Source organism: Oncorhynchus mykiss, chromosome 17, assembly GCF_013265735.2.
Source record: "Oncorhynchus mykiss isolate Arlee chromosome 17, USDA_OmykA_1.1, whole genome shotgun sequence".
Taxonomy (NCBI): Eukaryota; Metazoa; Chordata; class Actinopteri; order Salmoniformes; family Salmonidae; genus Oncorhynchus; species Oncorhynchus mykiss.
In genome coordinates this window covers 36,600,357-36,621,643 of record NC_048581.1, presented here as the reverse complement: position 1 = coordinate 36,621,643, position 21,287 = coordinate 36,600,357, and the positions used below count along the sequence as shown (strand labels likewise).

Below are 21,287 nucleotides of genomic sequence, written 5' to 3'. Positions count from 1 at the left end.
ATGCTACCAAATACTAATTGAGTGTATGTAAACTTCTGACCCAGTGGGAATGTGATGAAAGAAATAAAAGCTGAAATAAATCATCCTCTCTCTTATTAATTTGACATTTCACATTCTTAAAATATAGTCGTGATTCTAACTGACCTAAGACAGGGAATTTTTACTCTGATTAAATGTCAGGAATTGTGAAACATTTAAACTAATTTTAAAGTTATTTGGCTAAGGTGTATGTAAACTTTCGACTTCAATTGTACTGTATATATTTTTTCTATTCATATTTTTCAGGGGGTGCTGCAGCACCCTCAGCACCCCTACTTCCTGCGGCTATGGGCCTGGATAACATTGATCTTTTCAACAATGTTCCAGTGACTATGGTGGATGAGTAACCAGGCCAGCTCAGTACAGTTCGGCTTAGCTTAGCTTGGCTAAGTAGTGTAAAAAATATACAAGTGACAAAGTACCGTATATTTTCTGGATACCCTGGAGGTCATCGAGGGGCAGTTTGAAGTTGTGTGTCTCCATGTATTGGTAGAAGGGAGCCATTATGGCACTGGGGTCATTCGAATGCTCCAGTCCCAAGGCATGCCCAAGCTCATGTACCGCCACCAAGAAAAGGTCATTACCTGGAGAGAAAAAACATTGCATTGGACCATATTGCATTGGACTATTATTCAAAATAATAGTGGTAAATGTATCAGTGAAGGGAAAGGGAAAGGAAAGGGGGATGCCTAGTCAGTTGTACAACTGAATGCCTTCAACTGAAATGTGTCTTCCGCATTTAACCCAACCCCTCTGAATCAGTGAAACCATGCTGCAAAAGTTTTACCACGTGAATTAGACTAAATGTGTTTTTTTTATTTATCTGTGAGAGTCAAAAAAATGTGTAAGAAAATGACAGCTTCACAGAGATACCGTGGTAATTTGTTCAATAGACATCTCCCCTTGTAAATAGATCCCAATGATAATTTGAAACACTTCAAAATATCTCAACTTCCTTGTGGGTTGCTGGAATCAATTTGTACAATTTGTACTTCCTATGTATTTTTGCAGCATTGTTTCACTGATACATTTTGGACACTGCTATTTTGAATAATGAGCCTGGAGTATCCCCCTTACTTGTTCATATTGTCCAGTGCTATGTCACTCAGATGGCACACACACACACTTATCAAGAGTTCACTGGTATTCAACTATTGATCATTGATCACTGAATCATTCAGCAATGACCATCAGCCAATGAAAGAGGTTTCTTCATCCTGGTATGCACTATTCTTTGGTAGCTTTTGAGTAGAACAACACTTGTTAACCAACAACCTGAACAAAAATATAAACGCAACATGCAACAATTTCACTGAGTTACAGTTCATATGTGGAAATCGGTCAATTGAAATAAACGCATTAGACCCTAATCTATGGATTGCACATGACTGGGAACCCAGATATGCATCTGTTTGTTTACCTTAAAAAAAAGGTGGGGGGGGGGGGGTGAATCAGAAAACCAGTCAGTATCTGCTGTGACCACCATTGGATGTACTGCCAAGTTCTCTAAAACGATGATGGAGGCAGCTTATGGTAGAGAAATTGACATTAAATTCTCTGGCAACAGCTCTGGTGGACATTCCTGTAGTCAGCATGCCAATTGCACTCTCTCTCAAAACATGAGACATCTATAGCATTGTGTTGTGTGACAAAACTGTAAATTCTAGAGTGGACTTTAAGTGCCCCCAGCACAAGGTGCACCTGTGTAATCATCATGCTGTTTAATCAGCTTCTTCATATGCCACATCTGTAAGGTGGATGGATAATCTTGCAAAGGAGAAATGCTTACTAACAGGGATGTAAATGAATGTATGCACAACATTTGAGAGAAATAAGCTTTTTTAGCGTATGGAACATTTCTGGGATCTTTTATTTTAGCTCATGAAACACGGGACCAACACTACATGTTGCATTTATATTTTTGTTCAGTGTATATAGAATCAGAAGCACTTTGGAAAAAAAGTTACGGTGGCATAAACCAGTATGTAAAACCCATTATACATTTAATAATCCATTCAAATACAAGGGTTCAACACTACACATGAACAAGCCAAAGTAGTCACTGACTTACCATCATGATTAGCGTTGCCTAGTGTCCAGGGCTCGTCCGAATCAAAGTGAGTGTCCCCTCCGATCCCAGGGCCCGGGAAGTAGGCGTGGGCCAGGAACCCCCCCTCTCCGTCAAAGGGAGAGCTATCACCATGGAATCCAGAGGCGAAAAAGATCATGATGTCGGCCTCCTTCCCCTCGTTCTTGATCTCGGAGTAGGCCACCTCCTGGAAAGTCAGTGGGGTCACCGTCTGCCACACGTCAAAGGCCTGCCGTATGGCTCTCTGCGTGTCTTTCTCCCCCACTTTAGGGGTAAAGTTGTGTATGCTACAGTAAGGAAGAATGGGAAAGGGGAAGCATGGTAATAAAGGAGTACAGAGTACTGTATGCAGTATGGTATTAAGAAAGAAAGAAATAAGAAAGAAGACTAAGTGCACTCAAAAACATTATGGGTTAAAAACAACTCAAATTGGGTTATTGGGTAAGCCAGCGCTGGGTAAAAATTGGACAGAACACTAGCTGGGTTATTTTGACACAGCCAGTTGGGTTGTGTGAATAATCCAACTTGTTGGGTTTACTCAAACGTGGGTTAATTTAACCATCAGTTGGGTTTTTATTGACTTTCATTCTGGATTGACCCAGCAGCTGAGAAGGCTGTAATTGCAGAACGCAGTTAATTCTGCGTTCTGCAGAATTTATTTAATGATACAAATCATTAAAATCCAGACAGAAAATATTTACACAAGAAACAATCTAATATCACACAGTCAAACTCTCAGTCATTTAGTAAGTTCACCATTCTGCGATTCTCACTGTTAATAAACATCGCAAGGTGTTTCAACACAACGGCTCTTTATGTCATAATTTGATCTGATCAGTCAACGCCAATTTTTAGGTAGCGTCCCACCTGGCCAACACCCAGTGAAATTGCAGAGCGCCAAATTGAAAATACAGAAATACTCATAATAAACATTCATAAAATACATTGGTTTAAAGATGAACTTCTTGTTAATCCAGCCGCTGTATCAGATTTCAAAAAGGCTTTACGGCGAAAGCATACCATGCGATTATCTGTGTACAGCGCCACGCTTACAAAAGCATACAAACATTTTACAACCAAGTAAGGAATTACAAAAGTCAGAAATAACGATAAAATGTATCACTTACCTTTGATGATCTTCATATGTTTGCAGTCACAAGAGTCCATGTTTCACAATAAATGTTATTTTTGTTCGTTAAAGTCCCTCTTTATGTCCCAAAAACTATGTTTTGTTGGCGTGTTTTGTTCAGTAATCCACTGGCTCAAAGGCGGTCACGACATGCAGACGAAAACATCCTAATAGTACCTGTAAAGTTCATCGAAACATGTCAAAATAAGTCTATAATTAATCCTCAAGGTTGTCTATTGTCTAAATAATTGATCATATTTCAACCAGACAATAGCGTCTTCAATAGAGAAGAAAAACAACGAATGGCACGGAAATCAGTCACGCGCTCAAAACAGCTCTGGTTAATTTAGAGTCCACTGAAAAAAATGTCTCATTCTTCCTCGTTTTTCAGAATACAAGCCTGAAACAATGTCTAAAGACTGTTGACATGTAGTGGAAGCCATAGGAACTGCAATTTGGGTCCTATCCAAATACATACTGTATTCAATAGACAAGTACCCATATCAAAAATATCCCACTTCCCGGATGGATTTTCCTCAGGTTTTCGCCTGCCATATCAGTTCTGTTATACTCAGACATTATTTTAACAGTTTTGGAAACTTTAGAGTATTTTCTACCCAATAATATCATGCATATTTATATCCTAGCTTCTGGGCCTGAGTAACAGGCAGTTTACTTTGGGCACGTTTGTTATCCAAACTTCAAAATACAGCCCCTACCCAAGAGAGGTTTTATAAGGGTGTTTTCTGATATCGGGCATTTCTTAATATCAAGTTACACATATTGATGTTTGTCAATGTTCGGTGGCCGTTTCTTTCGTGTCGGGGACAAATTGTTTTTATTTAAAAAATATATTTAACCTTTATTTAACTAGGCAAGTCAATTAAGAACAAATTCTGATTTTTAATGACAGCCTAGGAACAAGTGGGTTAACTGCCTTGTTCAGGGGCAGAACAACAGATTTGTACCTTGTCAGCTCAGGGATTTGAACTTGCAACCTTTTCGGTTACTAGTCCAACGGCAGGTGTCAATGTGTTCGGTGATTTGAAAGTATTGATTGGGGACTTATTTGTGGAGGAATGCAACTGTCTTTCTGGATGATTTGTACTCCCCATGACTGTGTTTTTGTATTTTAATGTGTATTTTATATATAGATAGATAGATAGAGTATAATGTGTTTATTTATGTTGTATATAAAGGGCACATTTGTAAAAGAGACCTAGGTCTTAATATGTACCCACATCAAGAATAGCCCCAAATTGCAGTCTGCAATTACACCATATTCCAGATTCCACCATGTAATCCTTAGGTTATTTTGAGGTGTGTTATTATTAGGGTAGTAGCGTTCAGATTAGTTATTTTTGGCCAATCGAGAGAGTAAATGTCATTCCTGTTCATCATGTTAAGTTTGAACAATGCAAAAAAAAAAATCTAATTTTAATATTTTTTTTAACATTATCTAATATTCCTAACATTGTTATTTACATATTGTAACAAAGTGGTAACTATGCCAACTTTGGATTAGTACAGAACCCTTGTGCAAGCCTCATTAAAGCTACACAATAGCCCGTGTTCATCCATACCATGTGATAACAATACAATAGAACAAATCAATTGGATTGATATTTACTCTCACGGGTAGCCAAAAATAACTTTATGAAAGCCACAAATCTGCTAAGCCACACCTCCAGTCATCTGATCTGACCCACTGGGTCATATCTCAATGAGCAAGCATCAACAACCCAACCTTGCCCTTTTTAAAGTAAGCAACCCAACTAAGTGACCCAATGCCTGCAACCCAGCATTTGCGTCATCCAAACAACCCAAACATTTTTTGAGTATGGTATGCTGCCATACACAAAAATGCTGGATTGTTTGGTTGACCCAATGGCTGGGTTGCTGCCGTTGGGTCACTTATTTGGGTTGTTTTCTTTAAAAACTGTGGGGTTACTGATTCTTGGTTATTCAGATATGAAGACTAGAGGCGTGGCTTAGTAGGGGCGTGGTTTTCAGATAGTTATTTTTGGCCTCCCATGAGAGTAAATGTAATTCTGGTTCATCTGATTTATTGTAAATGTAGAGTTTGAAAACAGACACTTTTTAAGCTTTAATGAGGCGTACACAAGTGCATGACTTTCTCAAAAGCCAATGCATATCCCAATGTTGGGTTGACTTAAAAAATACCCAGCTGCTGGGCCAACCAAAAAAACAACAACTGATGGTTAAATTAACCCATGTTTGTGTCCTTCAAACAACCCAACATATTGCGTTATTCAGGCAAATCAACTGTCTGGGTCATAATAACCCAGCGTGTGTTCTGTCCAATACTTACCCAGTACTGGGTTACCAAATAAGCTAATTTGGGGTTCAGGAGTGAATGAATATCACAATATGAATATTTTAAAGAAGGATAACTAGAGATAATTTAAATGAGCATCAAGTTAGCAAAACATACACAAATCACAAGCTTATTCCAGCAACTGTAACACAGCTGATTATGTGCTCTGTAATGAACTAGTTAAGAGTGACAACAATTTGCTTCATTTTATAAAGTATAAACAAGTTCAAGATAATTGAGAGCAGATTGCTGGATCTGTAACCTAATGGAAGTTAATTTTACTGATGCTATTAAGACAAATGCAGTGACCAAATGCCTTATTTTTGCATACAAAACACATACAATGAATAAAAAATATGCACATTATATGAACACATGATGCCTCATCTGCTGTGTAATAGTTTATCTTCATAAATTATCTGAAATATGTGAAGAATACAGATGCAGCCAATTTAGCTGTGACAGTGGTAAGCAGATGGGCCCTTTTGTAATACATTGTGGTTAGCAAGCAAGAGAATATCCGCTTCAAACTATGCAACATTGGATGATGTGAGTGATTCTAGTCTGTAATCTGTATTCATGAGAGCAATGGGAGGATATGACCAAAAACTCATTAACACTAGAATCGCAAAGACGGTCAATCTGATAGTTTAACATTTTGTCATTTTAAAAACTTTATAAAAAAAAACAACCTTGAACCCACCTGTCCCTGACATCTTCTAAATACACTATATATACAAAAGTATGTGGACACACCTTCAAATGAGTGGATTTGACTATTTCAGCCACACCCATTGCTGACAGGTGTATAAAATCGAGCACACAGACATGCAATCTCCATAGACAAACATTGGCAGTAGAATGGCCTTACCGAAGAGCTCAGTGACTTTCAACCGTCATACGATGCCACCTTTCCAACAAGTCAGTTTGTCAAAGCTCTGCCCTGCTAGAGCTTCCCCGGTCAACTATAAGTGCTGTTATTGTGAAGTGGAAACGTCTAGGAGATACAATGGCTTAGCCGTGAAGAAGTATGCCACACAAGCTCACAGAACGGGAGTGCACGTAAAAATCATCTGTTCTCGGTTGCAAAACTCACTACCAAGTTCCAAAATGCCTCTGGAAGCAACGTCAGCACAATAACTATTCGCCGGGACCTTCATGAAATGGGTTTCCATGGCCGAGCAGTCGCACACAATCCTAAGATCACCATACGCAATGCCAAGCGTCTGCTGGAGTGGCTTAAAACTCGCCACCATTGCACTCTGGAGCAGTGGAAATCCATTCTCTGGAGTGATTTATCACGTCCGACGGACGATTCTAGGTTTGGCGGATGCCAGGAGAATGCTACCGGCCCCAATGCATAGTGCCAACTGTACATTTTGGTCTGGGGCTGTTTTTCATGGTTCGGGCTAGGCTGCTTAGTTCCATTGAAGGGAAATCTTAATGCTACAGCATACAATGACATTGTAGACAATTCTGTGCTTCCAACTTTGTGGCAACAGTTTGTGGAAGGCCCTTTCCTGTTTCAGGAGTAAAAAGCGAGGTCCATACACAAATGGTTTGTCGATATCGGTGTGGAACAACTTGACTGGCCTGCACAGAGCGCTGACCTCAACCCCATCAAATACGTTGGGATGAATTGGAACACCGACTGCGAGCCAGGCCTAATCACCCAACATCAGTCCCGACCTCACTAATGCTCTTGTGGCTGAATGGAAGCAAGTCCCAGCAGCAATGTTCCAACATCTAGTGGAAAGCCTTTCCAGAAGAGTGGAGGCTGTTATAGCAGCAAATGGGGGGACTAACTCCCTATTAAATATAAATTATTGTGGAATGAGATGTTCAACGAGCAGGTGTCTACATACCAGTGGAGGCTCCTCAGAAGATGAAGGGGAGGACCATCCTCAGCGAAATTTCATGAAAATAAAATAATGAAACATTAAACAAGTTATCCTTTTTAGATAAAACTGTATTTAATATATTCATATGTCACCAGATAATTGATTAAAATGTACTGTTTTGCAATGAAAGTCTACAGTAACTTCCACAGCACTGTCTGAGGTTGCACCATGATGTAGCCGGACGACAGCTAGCTTCCATCCTCCACTGGCTACAATGACTTCAAAACAAAACCTAGGATGCTCGTAGGCCTCACCCCTTCCATAGACATGCATGGTAATTATGACCACTTCCAGAAGACATCCTCCAACTAATCAAAACGTTTGCAGTATGAACTGACATGTTGTCCATCCAATCATAGAATTAGGATCATAGAATGAAACTACTGAGTTGTAATTGGGATTGTGCCACAGAGCATTATGGGGGTTCTATGTGTTGAGAAGCTTGGTGACATTGTTGGACAGAGATTAAGAGTGAAAAGTGATAGTTGAGCATTTGTTTGATATTATTCAATTCAAATTAGTGTTTTCGATTTACAGGAGAGGGAAGTATATTATAAATTGTTTTCTTGGTTTTCAAACTTTATTTTTGTGTTCAGTTAGCACAATTTATTTAAATTTGCCTTGCTAACTTCAGTAGCTAGCTAGCTACCAGCGCAAGTATGCAGTTCTCTGCCAGAATGGTAGTAGGTCCAACGTTGCCGAAAATGTTCTGGACTTTTTGTTGAAAAACCCTGGGGTACATGGTGCTAATTAAGTGAGGGTTGACCTCTGCCTGAGATCAGTTTCATGAAGAAGGATGAAAAGGTGAGGGCGTTCAATACCAATTGGTATAAAAATGATAGCTGGTTAACAAGGAGCCTTTCATCAAGACGCCTGTATTGCTGGCCTTGCCGGCTTTTTGGAAAGTCTGAAAACCTTGGGCGAAAGAGGGGTACAGTAACCTGAAGAACATTGATCGTTCAGCAGGCAGCATATAAATGCCCACATCAGATTCAAAATTCTGGGAAAAAGCTGCATCATGACGAAGGTCTGAGTATTCAAGCTACGTGATACAACGAGAACGTTAGAAGAAACAGGGATGTTCTCAAGCTGTTTATCAACACCACTGCATTTTTGGGCATGCACAAATTGGCTTTTAGAGGACACGACGAAAGGGAAAGTTCCGCCGAAAAGCGAAAGTACAATGAGCTTGCATAGGTAATTAAAGTAACAATGATTTACTTTACGGATATATCGAACTTTCAACTGTCTTTTCTGGGATGTCGAAATCAATTCCAAATGATTTGATATCTTCCATCGCATCATCCATTAGATTAAAGAGAGAGCTTGACGCAGCACATTTTCTTTGCGTGAGTAGGCTTTCCACTTTCCTCAGGTATTTATTTAGCAAATATGAAAACACATAATCACTCCGGACAAACAGAAGCAAAAAATATTATGATATACAGTTGAAGTCGGAAGTTTACATACATTTAAACTCAGTTTTTCACAATTCATGACATTTAATCCTAGTAAAAATTCCCTGTTTTAGGTCACTTAGGATCCCCACTTTATTTTAAGAACGTGGAATGTCAGAATAATAGTAGAGAGAAGGATTTATTTCAGCTTTTATTTTTTTCATCACATTCCCAGTAGGTCATTTGACCGCTGACCCATTACGGATGCATGCAATGAGGCAGTGATCGCTGAGATCTTGGTTGAAGACAGCAGAGGTGTATTTAGAGGGCAAGTTGGTTAGGATGATATCTATGAGGGTGCCCGTGTTTAAGGCTTTGGGGAGGTACCTGGTAGGTTCATTGATAATTTGTGTGAGATTGAGGGCATCAGGCTTAGATTGTAGGATGGATGGGGTGTTAAGCATGTTCCAGTTTAGGTCGCCTAGCAGCACGAGCTCTGAAGATAGATGGGGGGCAATCAGTTCACATATGGTGTCCAGAGCACAGCTGGGGGCAGAGGGTGGTCTATAGCAGGCGGTAACGGTGAGAGGTGGATTTTTAAATGTAGTAGTTCAAATTGTTTGGGTACAGACCTGGATAGTAGGACAGAACTCTGCAGGCTATCTTTGCAGTAGATTGCAACACCGCCCCCTTTGGCAGTTCTATCTTGTCTGAAAATGTTGTAGTTTGGGATGAAAATTTCTGAATTTTTGGTGGTCTTCCTAAGCCAGGATTCAGACACAGCTAGAACATCCGGGTTGGCAGAGTGTGCTAAAGCAGTGAATAAAACAAACTTAGGTAGGAGGCTTCTAATGTTAACATGCATGAAACCAAGGCTATTACGGTTACAGAAGTCATCAAAAGAGAGCGTCTGGGGAATAGGAGTGGAGCTAGGCACTGCAGGGCCTGGATTCACCTCTACATCGCCAGAGGAACAGAGGAGGAGTTGGATAAGGGTACGGCTAAAAGCAATAAGAATTGGTTGTTTAGAACGTCTGGAACAGAGAGTAAAAGGAGGTTTCTGGGGGCAATAGAATAAAATAGCTTCAAGGTATAATGTACAGACAAAGGTATGGTAGGATGTGAACACAGTGGAGATAAACCTAGGTATTGAGTGATGATGAGAGAGATATTGTCTCTAGAAACATAATTGAAACCAGGAGATGTCATCGCATGTGTGGGTGGTGGAACTAATAAGTTGGATAAGGTATAGTGAGCAGGACTAGAGGCTCTACAGTGAAATAAGCCAATAAACACTAACCAGAACAGCAATGGACAAGGCATATTGACATTAAGGAGAGGCATGCTTAGTCGAGTGATCAAAAGGGTCCAGTGAGTAGTGAGGTTGGTTGGGGTCACGGCGATTTAGACAGCTAGCCGGGCCATCGGTAGCAAGCTAGCATAGGAGGGAGGTCTGTTATTAGCCACCTTGTGCGTTTCCGTCGGTAGGATTAGTGGGGTTCCATGTGGTAGAGGGGATGAATCCAATTTGCAATATATATATATATATATATATATATAGAGGCCCAAGAAAAATAAAAAAATAAAAATAATAATAATAATTGTCCGATAGGTCTATTCAGATAGCAGCCGATAAGACAGCTAAAGGTTAGCGGCCCGCAGATGGGCGTTCAGGTAACGTCGCGACGGAGGAGCCAGCCGGATAACTCCCTCGGGTAGATAACGCCGGTAGTCCAGTTGTGAAGGCCCGGTGGCAGTAAAACGGTTCCGGATAGGTGATTGTAGCCCAGGAGTGACTGATGGAACTCTTCAGCTGGCTAACTCAGGAATAATTGATGTTTGCTCCGGAATCGACGAAAGCCGATAGTCACACGGATAGCAGCTAGCTAGCTGCGAGATCCAGGTATAAATGTCCAGAGTTAGCGGTTGAAATCCGGGGACATGGAGAGAAAAACAGGTCCGTTATGTTCCGGTCCGAGCCGCACCGTACAAGACTGGCGATAGATTTTCGAGCTAAAGGATAGCTGATGACCACAAACTGTGGTTAGCTGAATACTAACGATTAACCAGTAAAGAAGCTAACTAGCTTCTGATTAGCTTCAGGCTAGCTTCTGGCTAGCTTCTGGCTAGCTTCTGGATTAGCTTCTGGCTAGCTTCTGGTTAGCTTCTGGATTAGCTTCTATGGAGGATTACAGATTTGAGGTAAATAATACTTTCTTTTTAAAAAATATAAATTGGTGAGGCGGGTTGCAGGAGAGTGTTTTGAAGATGAGTTTATTTAAAATAAAAAATATATATAAAAGGGTATGCGAAGAAAGTTGCAAATATATATATATATATATATATATATATATATATATATATATATATATATATATATATATATATATACGGGACCCGACAAGACAAGGACAAAAGACGTCTGAACTGCTATGCCATCTTGGATAATCAACTGGTTCCCCCACAGCAGGATGGCATAGAAAGGGGTGTGAGTAAGGGGAGATGAAAAGTTCTCCATAAGGCCCACCATAGTACTTGTTTTTTTAATAGGCAGGTAGCTATGAAATGTTCCGTAGCTCCACAATATAGACAGTTCTGGGTGTGGAGTCGGCGTAAGCGCCCAGTCGGAGACAATCTAGCCCTTCCCAGGTGCCTGGACTCCGAAGGAGGCGAGTCGGCAGCCCTCTGTGATTCCCGAGAGAACGTCGGGTTTGCTCGAACATGCAGACTTCGGGGGTCTCTGGGATTCTTTGGAGGCAAGGTGGGAATCGAGGGCGAACAAGGGCAACAGGGCACAGATTCCTTTTCCCGCCTATGTTCTCGATGCTGCCCATCGATCCAGAAAGGAGGAGGAAGTCAAGGTCAATGTTTAGCTCCTGGGCTGCAAGCTCATCTTTGACCACCTCAGATAATCCGTGAAGGAATATGTCGAACAATGCTCCGGGTTCCAGGCACTCTCAGCCGCCAACGTGCAAAAATCCACTGCATAGTCTGCCTCTCTCCCGGACAACTGAGTATCAAACATATTCCGAACAGTCTGCCAACACTGCAGATGGCAGACTGTTGCTCCCACACCGCCCAGCCCAGACGAGTGCCCAACCGGACATCAGCGTTATGATGTACTCTATCCTTGAGCACTGGGAGAGAAAACCCTGGCAGGTTCCGGAATCTCCAGCGTAGCGTTCCGGAAGAGGTAAGCGGGGTTCTCGGGACACTGGGGTAGGCTGGGAGATTACGGGTGTGACCCGCTTCCAGCAAAGTCTCGAATGCCTGGTCATGGAGTTCTGCCAGGGTATGGAGTTCCTCCATAAGACATTGCAGTAACTCCTCGTGTCGTCCAGTGGTGGATCCTTGAGCGGAGACAGCATTGTGGAGCTGGTCTGAGTCTGCTGGGTCGGTCATGACCAGTCCGTACTATCACGTTTTAGGGAAGACCCAGATGCAGACAGTGTCGAAGTAACAAAAGTTTATTCCTAGAAAAGGGGGCAGGCAAAATGACAGGCCAGGTCAGGCAGAGGTCGATAATCCAGTGTGGTGAGGCAAGGTACAGGATGGCAGGTAGGCTCAGGGTCAGGGCAGGCAGAATGGCCAAAACCGGGAAAACTAGAAAACAGGAACTATAGACAAGACAGGAGCAAGGGGAAAATGCTAGTAGGCTTGAAGAAACAAAACGAAGGAGCAAGGGGAAAAACGCTGGTAGGCTTGACGAACAAAATTAACTGGCAACAGACAAACAGAGAACACAGGTATAAATACACAGGGGATAATGAGGGGAGATGAGAGACACCTGGTGGGGAGTGGTGACAAGTACATAGACTGGTGAAACAGATCAGGGTGTGACAGGGATGCTGAACCACATCAGGGACTGCATCGTGGCACAGAGAACAGGAGAACAGTTCGTGAGACATGTCTGTTGTCGAACTAAAAGCCTTCATTTCGATTTTGTATATCTTCAAGGCGCAAAGAGTTTGGTATTAGAGAGCTTCTGGTCGGCTGACTATGGCTATGCATTCTTCAAAGGACCATGTCCCGGAATCGATTCAGGGAGATCATGAGATTCCTGCATTTTGACAAGAGAGAAACTCGAGGCAGATGTCTCCAAGAAGACAAATTTGTCCTGGTTTCCGAGGTGTGAGTGAAACTTGTTCAGAACAGCATCACCTGCTACAAGCACGGTACTGACATCACTGTGGATGAGCAACTGTTCCCCACAAAGCACGCTGTCGCTTTAGTCAATACATGGTGAACAAACCAGAAAAGTTTGGTATAAAGTTTTGGCTGGCTACAGATGTGAAGAGCAAGTACATGTTGAACGGCATACCTGAGAAAGCATGAGACACGGAGACCCGGTCAAAGATGGTGCTGAAGATGGTTGATCCTTACCTGGGGAAGGGAAGAAACATCACTACGGGCAACTTCTTCACCTCACTTGACCTCGCCAAAGCACTGCTCTCCAAACAAAAACTGCCTGGTGGGAACAGTAAACAAGTCAAGACAGGAACTGCCCCCCTCTGCTAAGGAGCAGATGGAGCTGTTCAGCACACAGGTGCTGAAATGTGAGAATGCCACACTGACCATTTACCAGGGTAAACAATGAAAGAACGTCTGCCTCATCAGCACGATGCACCCAACTGTTGCCAAAAGGAGAAGCATGAGACGGTTGCCCACTACAATGCAATGAACGTATATATTTTTTTCCTGCTGTGTTTACATTGATTCTTTGTATTTACACTGGCACTGTTTTGTGTAGCCTATAGAATTTGCAAGTAAGAATTTGATTGTAGCATATGGTGTACTGTATTGTATTCCAGTGCATACTACTAATAAACTTGTATTTCATTTGAAGGTGGGCGTGGATGTGCTGGACCAAATGGTGTGCAAGTACAGGGTCCAAGGCAGTACTCGAAGATGGCCAGTGGCAGTGTCCTACAACATTTGACCTGGTTGGCATAAACGGCTGCAGCATCAGGAGGATACGCGGCCAGAGCAGAAGCGGAGGCAGTTCGAAGTGCGCAGGCACTGCAAACAGAACAAAACTTGTAACACCAGAAAGTAGAGTGTGGAAAATGCATACGAATGCGGTGATTACTTGTGTTAACTGTGAGTAGGTTATAGAGACTAAACAGTATGAGCCAGGGCACAAAGTTTGGCCAATACCTATATGTTGTTTTACATTTAACCAAGTTAAATTCTTATTTACAATGACGGCCTAGCAGGGGGCAGTGGGTTAACTGCCTTGTTCAGGAGCAGAACGGCAGATTTTTACCTTGTCAGCTCGGCGATTCAATCCGTCAGCTCGGGGATTTGATCCAGCAACTTTTTGGTTACTGGCTCAACACTCTAACCACTAGGCTACTGGCTCAACACTCTAACCACTAGGCTACTGGCTCAACACTCTAACCACTAGGCTACTGGCTCAACACTCTAACCATTAGGCTACTGGCTATTAGCCGTCCAGTTCAAATGTTTATGAGCCCAACATACGAAAAAAATAAAAATAGAAAAGGATGTTAATTTTGTTCTACTGAGTTGTATTGCTATGATTGCTTCATGTATCAGCTAATAGCATTTTAATGAATTATATTTTTGTCCCTGGTGACGGTCAGATTGACCGCTATGTAAATTATCCATGTATATTACACCTGTTGTTACAATGACATGAAATTATTTTTCCCATGTTTCATCTTTGTATTTTTAAAGCTTTAAAACAACATAACAAAATGACATGAATTTTGAATCAAATTTTGTCGTGCAGTCAGAAAATACAGTATTGTCTTATTTTAGTATTTACAGTATATGTGCATCTGGATCAATCAATAGATTGTCTGACTCATTATAATTGACATTTGGTTTCCTAAGGTTTCTTATGACATATTTTAACATTACAAATGCATTAATTAATGAATTGTAAAATGAAGTGCCATGGATAAAATGTGTGTAGAATGTACATGTAACAACAAAAGAAAAATCAGAAAAGAAAGTATATTGTTGTCCTCCGAAAACAAAGTATATTGTTGTCCTCCGAAAACAAAGACTAATAACAGTGAAATAACAGTGGAGACGCTGGAAGAATGGCAATGAGCCTGGCCTTCCTACTATCCCTCACTCTGATGCTGGGTGACAGTCCTCAAAGATCAAATCAGATTCACTCGCCCAGACAGACTAAATATAGAGCGCAGCCAGTCAAGAAAACACATTTAAAGGTGCAGTACAAATGTCTTTTCCCTCTCTCCTGTTCTACTTCACAAGACAATATTTGTTTATGTCCCTGCCTTGAGGAAGAATTTCAGCAAGTGTTGCCGGATTGCATAAATTGAACAAAAAATATAGCAAAAAAAATGTGTAGGCCGGAATATTGATATGGAAAAACAACAGAAGATAGATGAATAAATAGATGAGTAGAAATGTACAGTAATGGTGGGTCCGCTAAATGGGATGTCTGCGTGTCTCAGCGGCAGCATCTTCCTTATGGAGCAATATCTGCTGTTTAATATTCTTGACAGATTTAATCAGAAACACAGGAGCAGGTCCTGACTAGGATGAAAAATAAGGTAGTATATGCTTATAGTAAAATATACATGTATTCCATAAACAAACCATAAACTTGTCAAGACAGGAGGCCAGCAAACCCAGATCTCAGTCCATCATACACAGCCATCTTGGAGCCCATCACCCAGGGACAACAAATGGATCACGGGCATGAAAGCTACCTTTGGTCCAAAAACTGACCATGACCCTTACCCTATGTACAGTATATATATATATACAGTTCCTTGCGAAAGTATTCGGCCCCCTTGAACTTTGCGACCTTTTGGCACATTTCAGGCTTCAAACATAAAGATATAAAACTGTATTTTTTTGTGAAGAATCAGTTGCCAGTTCGTTTTGTTTCATCAAGCCTACCAGCGGTTTCCCCGTGCTCCTGTCTTTCCCTAGTTCCTGTTTTCTAGCTTTCCCGGTTTTGACCATCCTGCCTGCCATGACCCTGACTCTTCCTGCCGTTCTGTACCTTTCAGACTCTGCTCTGGCCTACTGACCTCTGCCTGCCCTTGACTTGTTGTTTGCCTGCCCCCCTGTTTCTGTAATAAACTTTTCTTACTTCGAAACTGTCTGCATCTGAGTCTTCTCCTGAGCCTTGATATATTCGGGCATTTTAGCCATACCCGTTGCTGACAAGTGTATAAAATCGAGCATACAGCCATGCAATCTCCATAGACAAACATTGTCAGTACTGGATAGCTCTGTGACTTCCAATGTGGCACCGTCAAGGGATACCTCATAGGATGTCAGTTTGTCATATTCCTGGCCTGCTAGAGCTTCCTGTAAGTGCCGTTATTGTGAAGTGGAAACGTCTAGGAGCAACATCGGATCAGCCGCAAACAGGTGCTGAAGCGCATGGCGTGTAAAAACTGTCAGTCCTTGGTTGCAACACTCATTAACATCAGCACAACAACTCTTAGTTGAGATCTTCATGAAATGGGTTTCCATGGCTGAGCAGCCGCACACAACCCTAAGGTCACGATGCGCAATGACAAGCATCGGCTGGAGTGGTGTAAAGCTTGCCGCCATTGGACTCTGGAGCAGCAGAAAAGCGTTCTCTGGAGTGATGTATCACGCTTCACCATCTGGAAGTCCGACGGATGAATCTGGGTTTGGCGGATGCCAGGAGAATGCTACCTAACCCAATGCATCGTGTCAAGTGTAAAGTTTGGTGGAGGAGGAATAATGGTCTGTGGCTGTTTTTCATGATTCGGGCTATTCCCCTTAGTTCTAGTCAATGGAAATCTTAACGCTACAGCATACAATGACATTCTGCACTTCCAACTTTATGGCAACAGTTTGGGCAAGGTCTGTTCCTGCTTCAGCATGACAATGCCCCTATGCACAAAGCGAGGTCCATAAAAAAATGGTTTGTTGAGATCGGTGTGGAACAACTTGACTGGCCTGCAGAGAGCCCTGACCTTTACCCCATTGAATACCTTTGGGATGAATTGGAATGCAGACTGCGAGCCAGGCCTAATCGCCCAACATCGGTCACCGACCTCACTAATGCTCTTGTGGCTGAATGGAAGCAAGTCCCCACAACAATGTTCCAACATCTAGTGTAAAGCATTCCCAGAAGAATGTTAACGCCCATGATTTTGGAATGAGATGTTCGACGAGTGTCCACATACTTTTGGTCATATAGTGTATGTTGACTATGAGGTGACAACGATGTAGGCTTTGTGTAGCTGTTAGCAGTCATGATAGTATATATATATATATATATATAACAAAAATACAAACGCAACATGAAAAGTGTTGGTTCCATGTTTCATGAGCTGAAATAAAAGATCCCCGAAATGTTCCATATGCACAAAAAGCATATTTCTCTAAACATGTTGTGCACAAATTTGTTTACATCCCTGTTAGTGAGCATTTCTCCTTTATCAAGATAATCCATCCACCTGACAGGTGTGGCATATCAAGAAGCTGATTAAACAGCATTTTCATTACACAGGTGCATCTTGTACCGGGGACAATAAAAGGCCACTCTGAAATGTTCAGTTTTCTCACACAACAAAATGCAACAGATGTCTCAAGTTTTGAAGGAGCGTTGAAATTGTTGCTTGTTGCATTTATATTTTCGTTCACTATAACAGAACATCCCCCTCATAAAAATAATTCCATATTAGTAGCACATTCTTAAGGTCAGAACTGCAATTTACAGATACTCCACATGTGTAGTATCTCCTTAAAGTAATACTGTATGTCTTTGGTAGGTTTTTATCTATGAATACCTCCACGGAAACACAGCTGTTCTTAGAGTGAATCACCTCTCAGGGGGAGTTAAACCCTTCATTTGATTTGTCAAGAAAACAACAGAGAAGCACAGACAAAAGAAGAACCATGGGAAAGGTTTGAACACAATCAGCCCAAGCCTTTTCAAAGCCATACACACTGAAATGTCCCAAAGCAAAGAGAGAAAAATGAACTATACCTGTAAGAGATCTTTCTGTCTCTCCATTTCTGTCCCGTCAGGGCGTAGCGTTTATTCCGCCTCCGCCGGCTGATGTGGGGGTGGTCAGGAACGCCACATCGAGGTTTCCTCATCCACCTTTAGAGAATGGGACACAACCCCAAATACATAATTACACACCTAAAGTATAACGTGCCTTCGGAAAGTATTTTCCACATTTTGTTAAGTTACAGCCTTATTCTAAATTGATTAAATATTTGTTTTCCCTCAGCAACCTACACACAATGACAAAACAAAAACAGGTTTTTAAAAATGTTGGCAAATGTATTACATATAAAAAAACAGAAATACCTTATTTACATAATTATTCAGACCCTTTGCTATGAGACTCGAAATTGAGCTCCGGTGCATCCTATTTCCATTGATGCTCCTTTGAAATGTTTCAGCAACTTGATTGGAGTCCACCCGTGGTAAATTCAATTGATTGGACATGATTTGGAAAAGCACACACCTGTCTATGTAAGGTCCCACAGTTGACAGTGCATGTCAGAGCAAAAACCAAACGAAGAGGTCGAAGGAATTGTCTGTAGAGCTCCAAGACAGTGTTGAGGCACAGATCTGGGGAAGGGTTACAAAAAATGTCTACAGCATTGAAGTTGCCCCATGAACACAATGGCCTCCATCATTCTTAAATGGAAGAAGTTTGGAACCACCAAGACTCTTCCTAGAGCTGGCCGCCAGGCCAAACTGAGCAATTAGGGGAGAAGGACCTTGGTCAGGGACGTCACCAAGAACCCGATGGTCACTCTGACAGAGCTCTAGGTGCCTCTGTGGAGATGGGAGAACCTTCCAGAAGGACAACCATCTCTGCAGCACTCCACCAATCAGGCCTTTATTGTAGAGTAGCCAGACGGAAGCCACTCCTCAGTAAAAGGCTCATGACAGCCTGCTTTGAAATTGCCAAAAGGCACCCAAAGGACTCTCAGACCACGAGAAACAAGATTCTCTGGTCTGATGAAACCAAGATTGAACTCTTTGTCCTAAATGCCAAGCATCACATCTCTATGGTGCACCATCTCTATGGTGAAGCGTGGTGGTGGAGGCATCATGCTGTGGGGATGTTTTTCAGCGGCAGGGACTGGTAGATTAGTCAGGACCGAGGCAACAATGAACAGTGCAAAGTACAGAGAGTTCCTTGATGAAATCCTGCTCTCAGGACCTCAGACTGGAGTGAAGGTTCATCTTCCAACAGGACAACGACCCTAAGCACACAGCCAAGACAACGCAGGAGTGGATTTGAGATAAGTCTCTGAATGTTGTTGAGTGGCCCAGCCAGAGCCCGGACTTGAACCCAATCTAACATCTCTGAAGAGACGCTCCCCATCCAACCTGACAGAGCTTGAAAGGATCTACAGAGAAGAATGGGAGGAACTCCCCAAATATAGGTGTGCCAAGCTTGTAGTGTAATACCCAAGAAGACTCGAGGCTGTAATCGCTGCCAAAGGTGCTTTCAGAAAGTACTGAGTAAAGGGTCTGAATACTCTTGTAAATGTGATATTTAAGTTCTTTATTTTTAATACATTCGCCAAAATTTAACAACCAGTTTTTGCTTTGTCATTATGAGGTATTGTGTGTAGATTAATGAGGAAAAATACAATTGAATCCATTTTAGAATAAGGCTGTAACGTAACAAAATAACCTTTTATTTAAATGTATTGATCCAAACCGTGAAATTGATTTATCGCCATGGTCCTGTACTGAATAGCTCCAAAATACAGACAGCATGGCAAGTCAGTAAGTATTTCAAAAAGTGTAGTAAGACAATGCATAATAGTCAAATCAAACAAAACGTCTCGTTTGTATAGGAGGATCTGATTTTTATGTAAATTACCCCTTTAAAGCTAATCAGAAAGTGACCATGACACTCACTCTATGGTGGTCTGATCCAGGATTCCAGTCACTGGGATGCCATAGAATCGCTGCATAGCAGCGACTGCCGATTGCATGGCTTTCTCTGACCGCAGGTCCGATGTCCGGATGTCATGGGGGAGCAGGTAGCCATAGTTCTTCAGCCATGTCTGTGGAGGAGAAAGAACACGAGAGACAGGTGACTGCGTAATCTTCCACAAAATCACTGCACTTAAACTGACAGCCCTCTCGGGTCTCTCTCTTTAATCTCTTTGACGGCGGTTGGGGAGAGCAGATGCGGAAGCAGGGTCCCCTTTAACTGCGTGCCACAGTATAAAAGGCCCTTTAAAAGGCCCTCCTCAATTGAGCTCATTTTGGTCATGACTATTTTAACAGAGGGCGGTTTCACAGGCTGTCTGTGCTTTCTGTAGGGGATCCAGCACCAATAATAACACTACAAGGTAGCTGATATATAGAAGTTAACACAAGGGAGTCAAGCCTTAGAGGCTTAACATTAACTAGGCTTAGCACCCCTATGATTTGTAATGCATTTGTTTTGTACACTGAATTTTGTTTGTTATCCAATTGTTTTGTTTTCATCCAGCTCCATTCATTTAAATGTGGTCCCCTTTTGACCCTTTGCACCCCTGACAGCGATCAATCGTTGGTAAATATTCGGTCAAGTGAGAAGAAAGGTGCTGGGTGTCTAGATTTTGAGGGTGTTTTTCTTTTTTTAAGACATTTTATTAGTGATTTATACACAATCATATCTGTTTACTGAAAATTATAAAACTGAAGGTATGGTCTGGTAACACACAAGATCAATTACATCATCAACAATGAAAAACCTTAATAGGATTTCATTTGAATTGGTATGTATTGCACTGAGGAACAACACCTTGCTTTCATCTTGGGTCTCATTTAGCCAGTCCAGAGCAAATGTACTACAACCTCCCTCTGATAATGGAGTCTCAAAGCCTCCGAATACTCTGTGTGTAAGTGTGTGCATGTGTTTGTGTGTGTGCGTGCTGCGTGCGTGCGTGCCTGTGTATATGTGCATGTAGAACACTTTCAACTGAAGCTCAGGGGAAATGACTCAAATTAAATAATTCACCAGTACCATTATACAACAATTACTACAGCATCATTAAAGCGCAACACACAGGCAATGTACAGTGCCTTGCGAAAGTATTCGGCCCCCTTGAACTTTGCGACCTTTTGCCACATTTCAGGCTTCAAATATAAAGATATAAAACTGTATTTTTTTGTGAAGAATCAACAACAAGTGGGACACAATCATGAAGTGGAACGACATTTATTGGATATTTCAAACTTTTTTAACAAATCAAAACCTGAAAAATTGGGCGTGCAAAATTATTCAGCCCCCTTAAGTTAATACTTTGTAGCACCACTTTTTCCTGAGATTACAGCTGTAAGTCGCTTGGGGTATGTCTCTATCAGTTTTGCACATCAAGAGACTGAATTTTTTTCCCATTCCTCCTTGCAAAACAGGTTGGATGGAGAGCA

The 21,287-nt window shown here is 41.7% G+C and overlaps 1 protein-coding gene across 2 annotated transcripts in view; it reads right to left on the bottom strand.

Moving 5' to 3' along the window:
* The window catches only part of mmp24 (matrix metallopeptidase 24), a 67,749-nt gene that overhangs the window by 20,076 nt on the left and 26,386 nt on the right, over positions 1–21,287 (bottom strand). For both annotated transcript variants that reach the window (XM_021568354.2, XM_021568353.2), the window contains exons 2-5: positions 19,782–19,930; positions 17,874–17,990; positions 2,111–2,415; positions 462–623 (exon numbers count right to left, since the gene is read on the bottom strand). In XM_021568354.2, the coding sequence (XP_021424029.1) occupies positions 462–623; positions 2,111–2,415; positions 17,874–17,990; positions 19,782–19,930 (733 nt within the window). The remainder of the gene's footprint in view (positions 1–461; positions 624–2,110; positions 2,416–17,873; positions 17,991–19,781; positions 19,931–21,287) is intronic.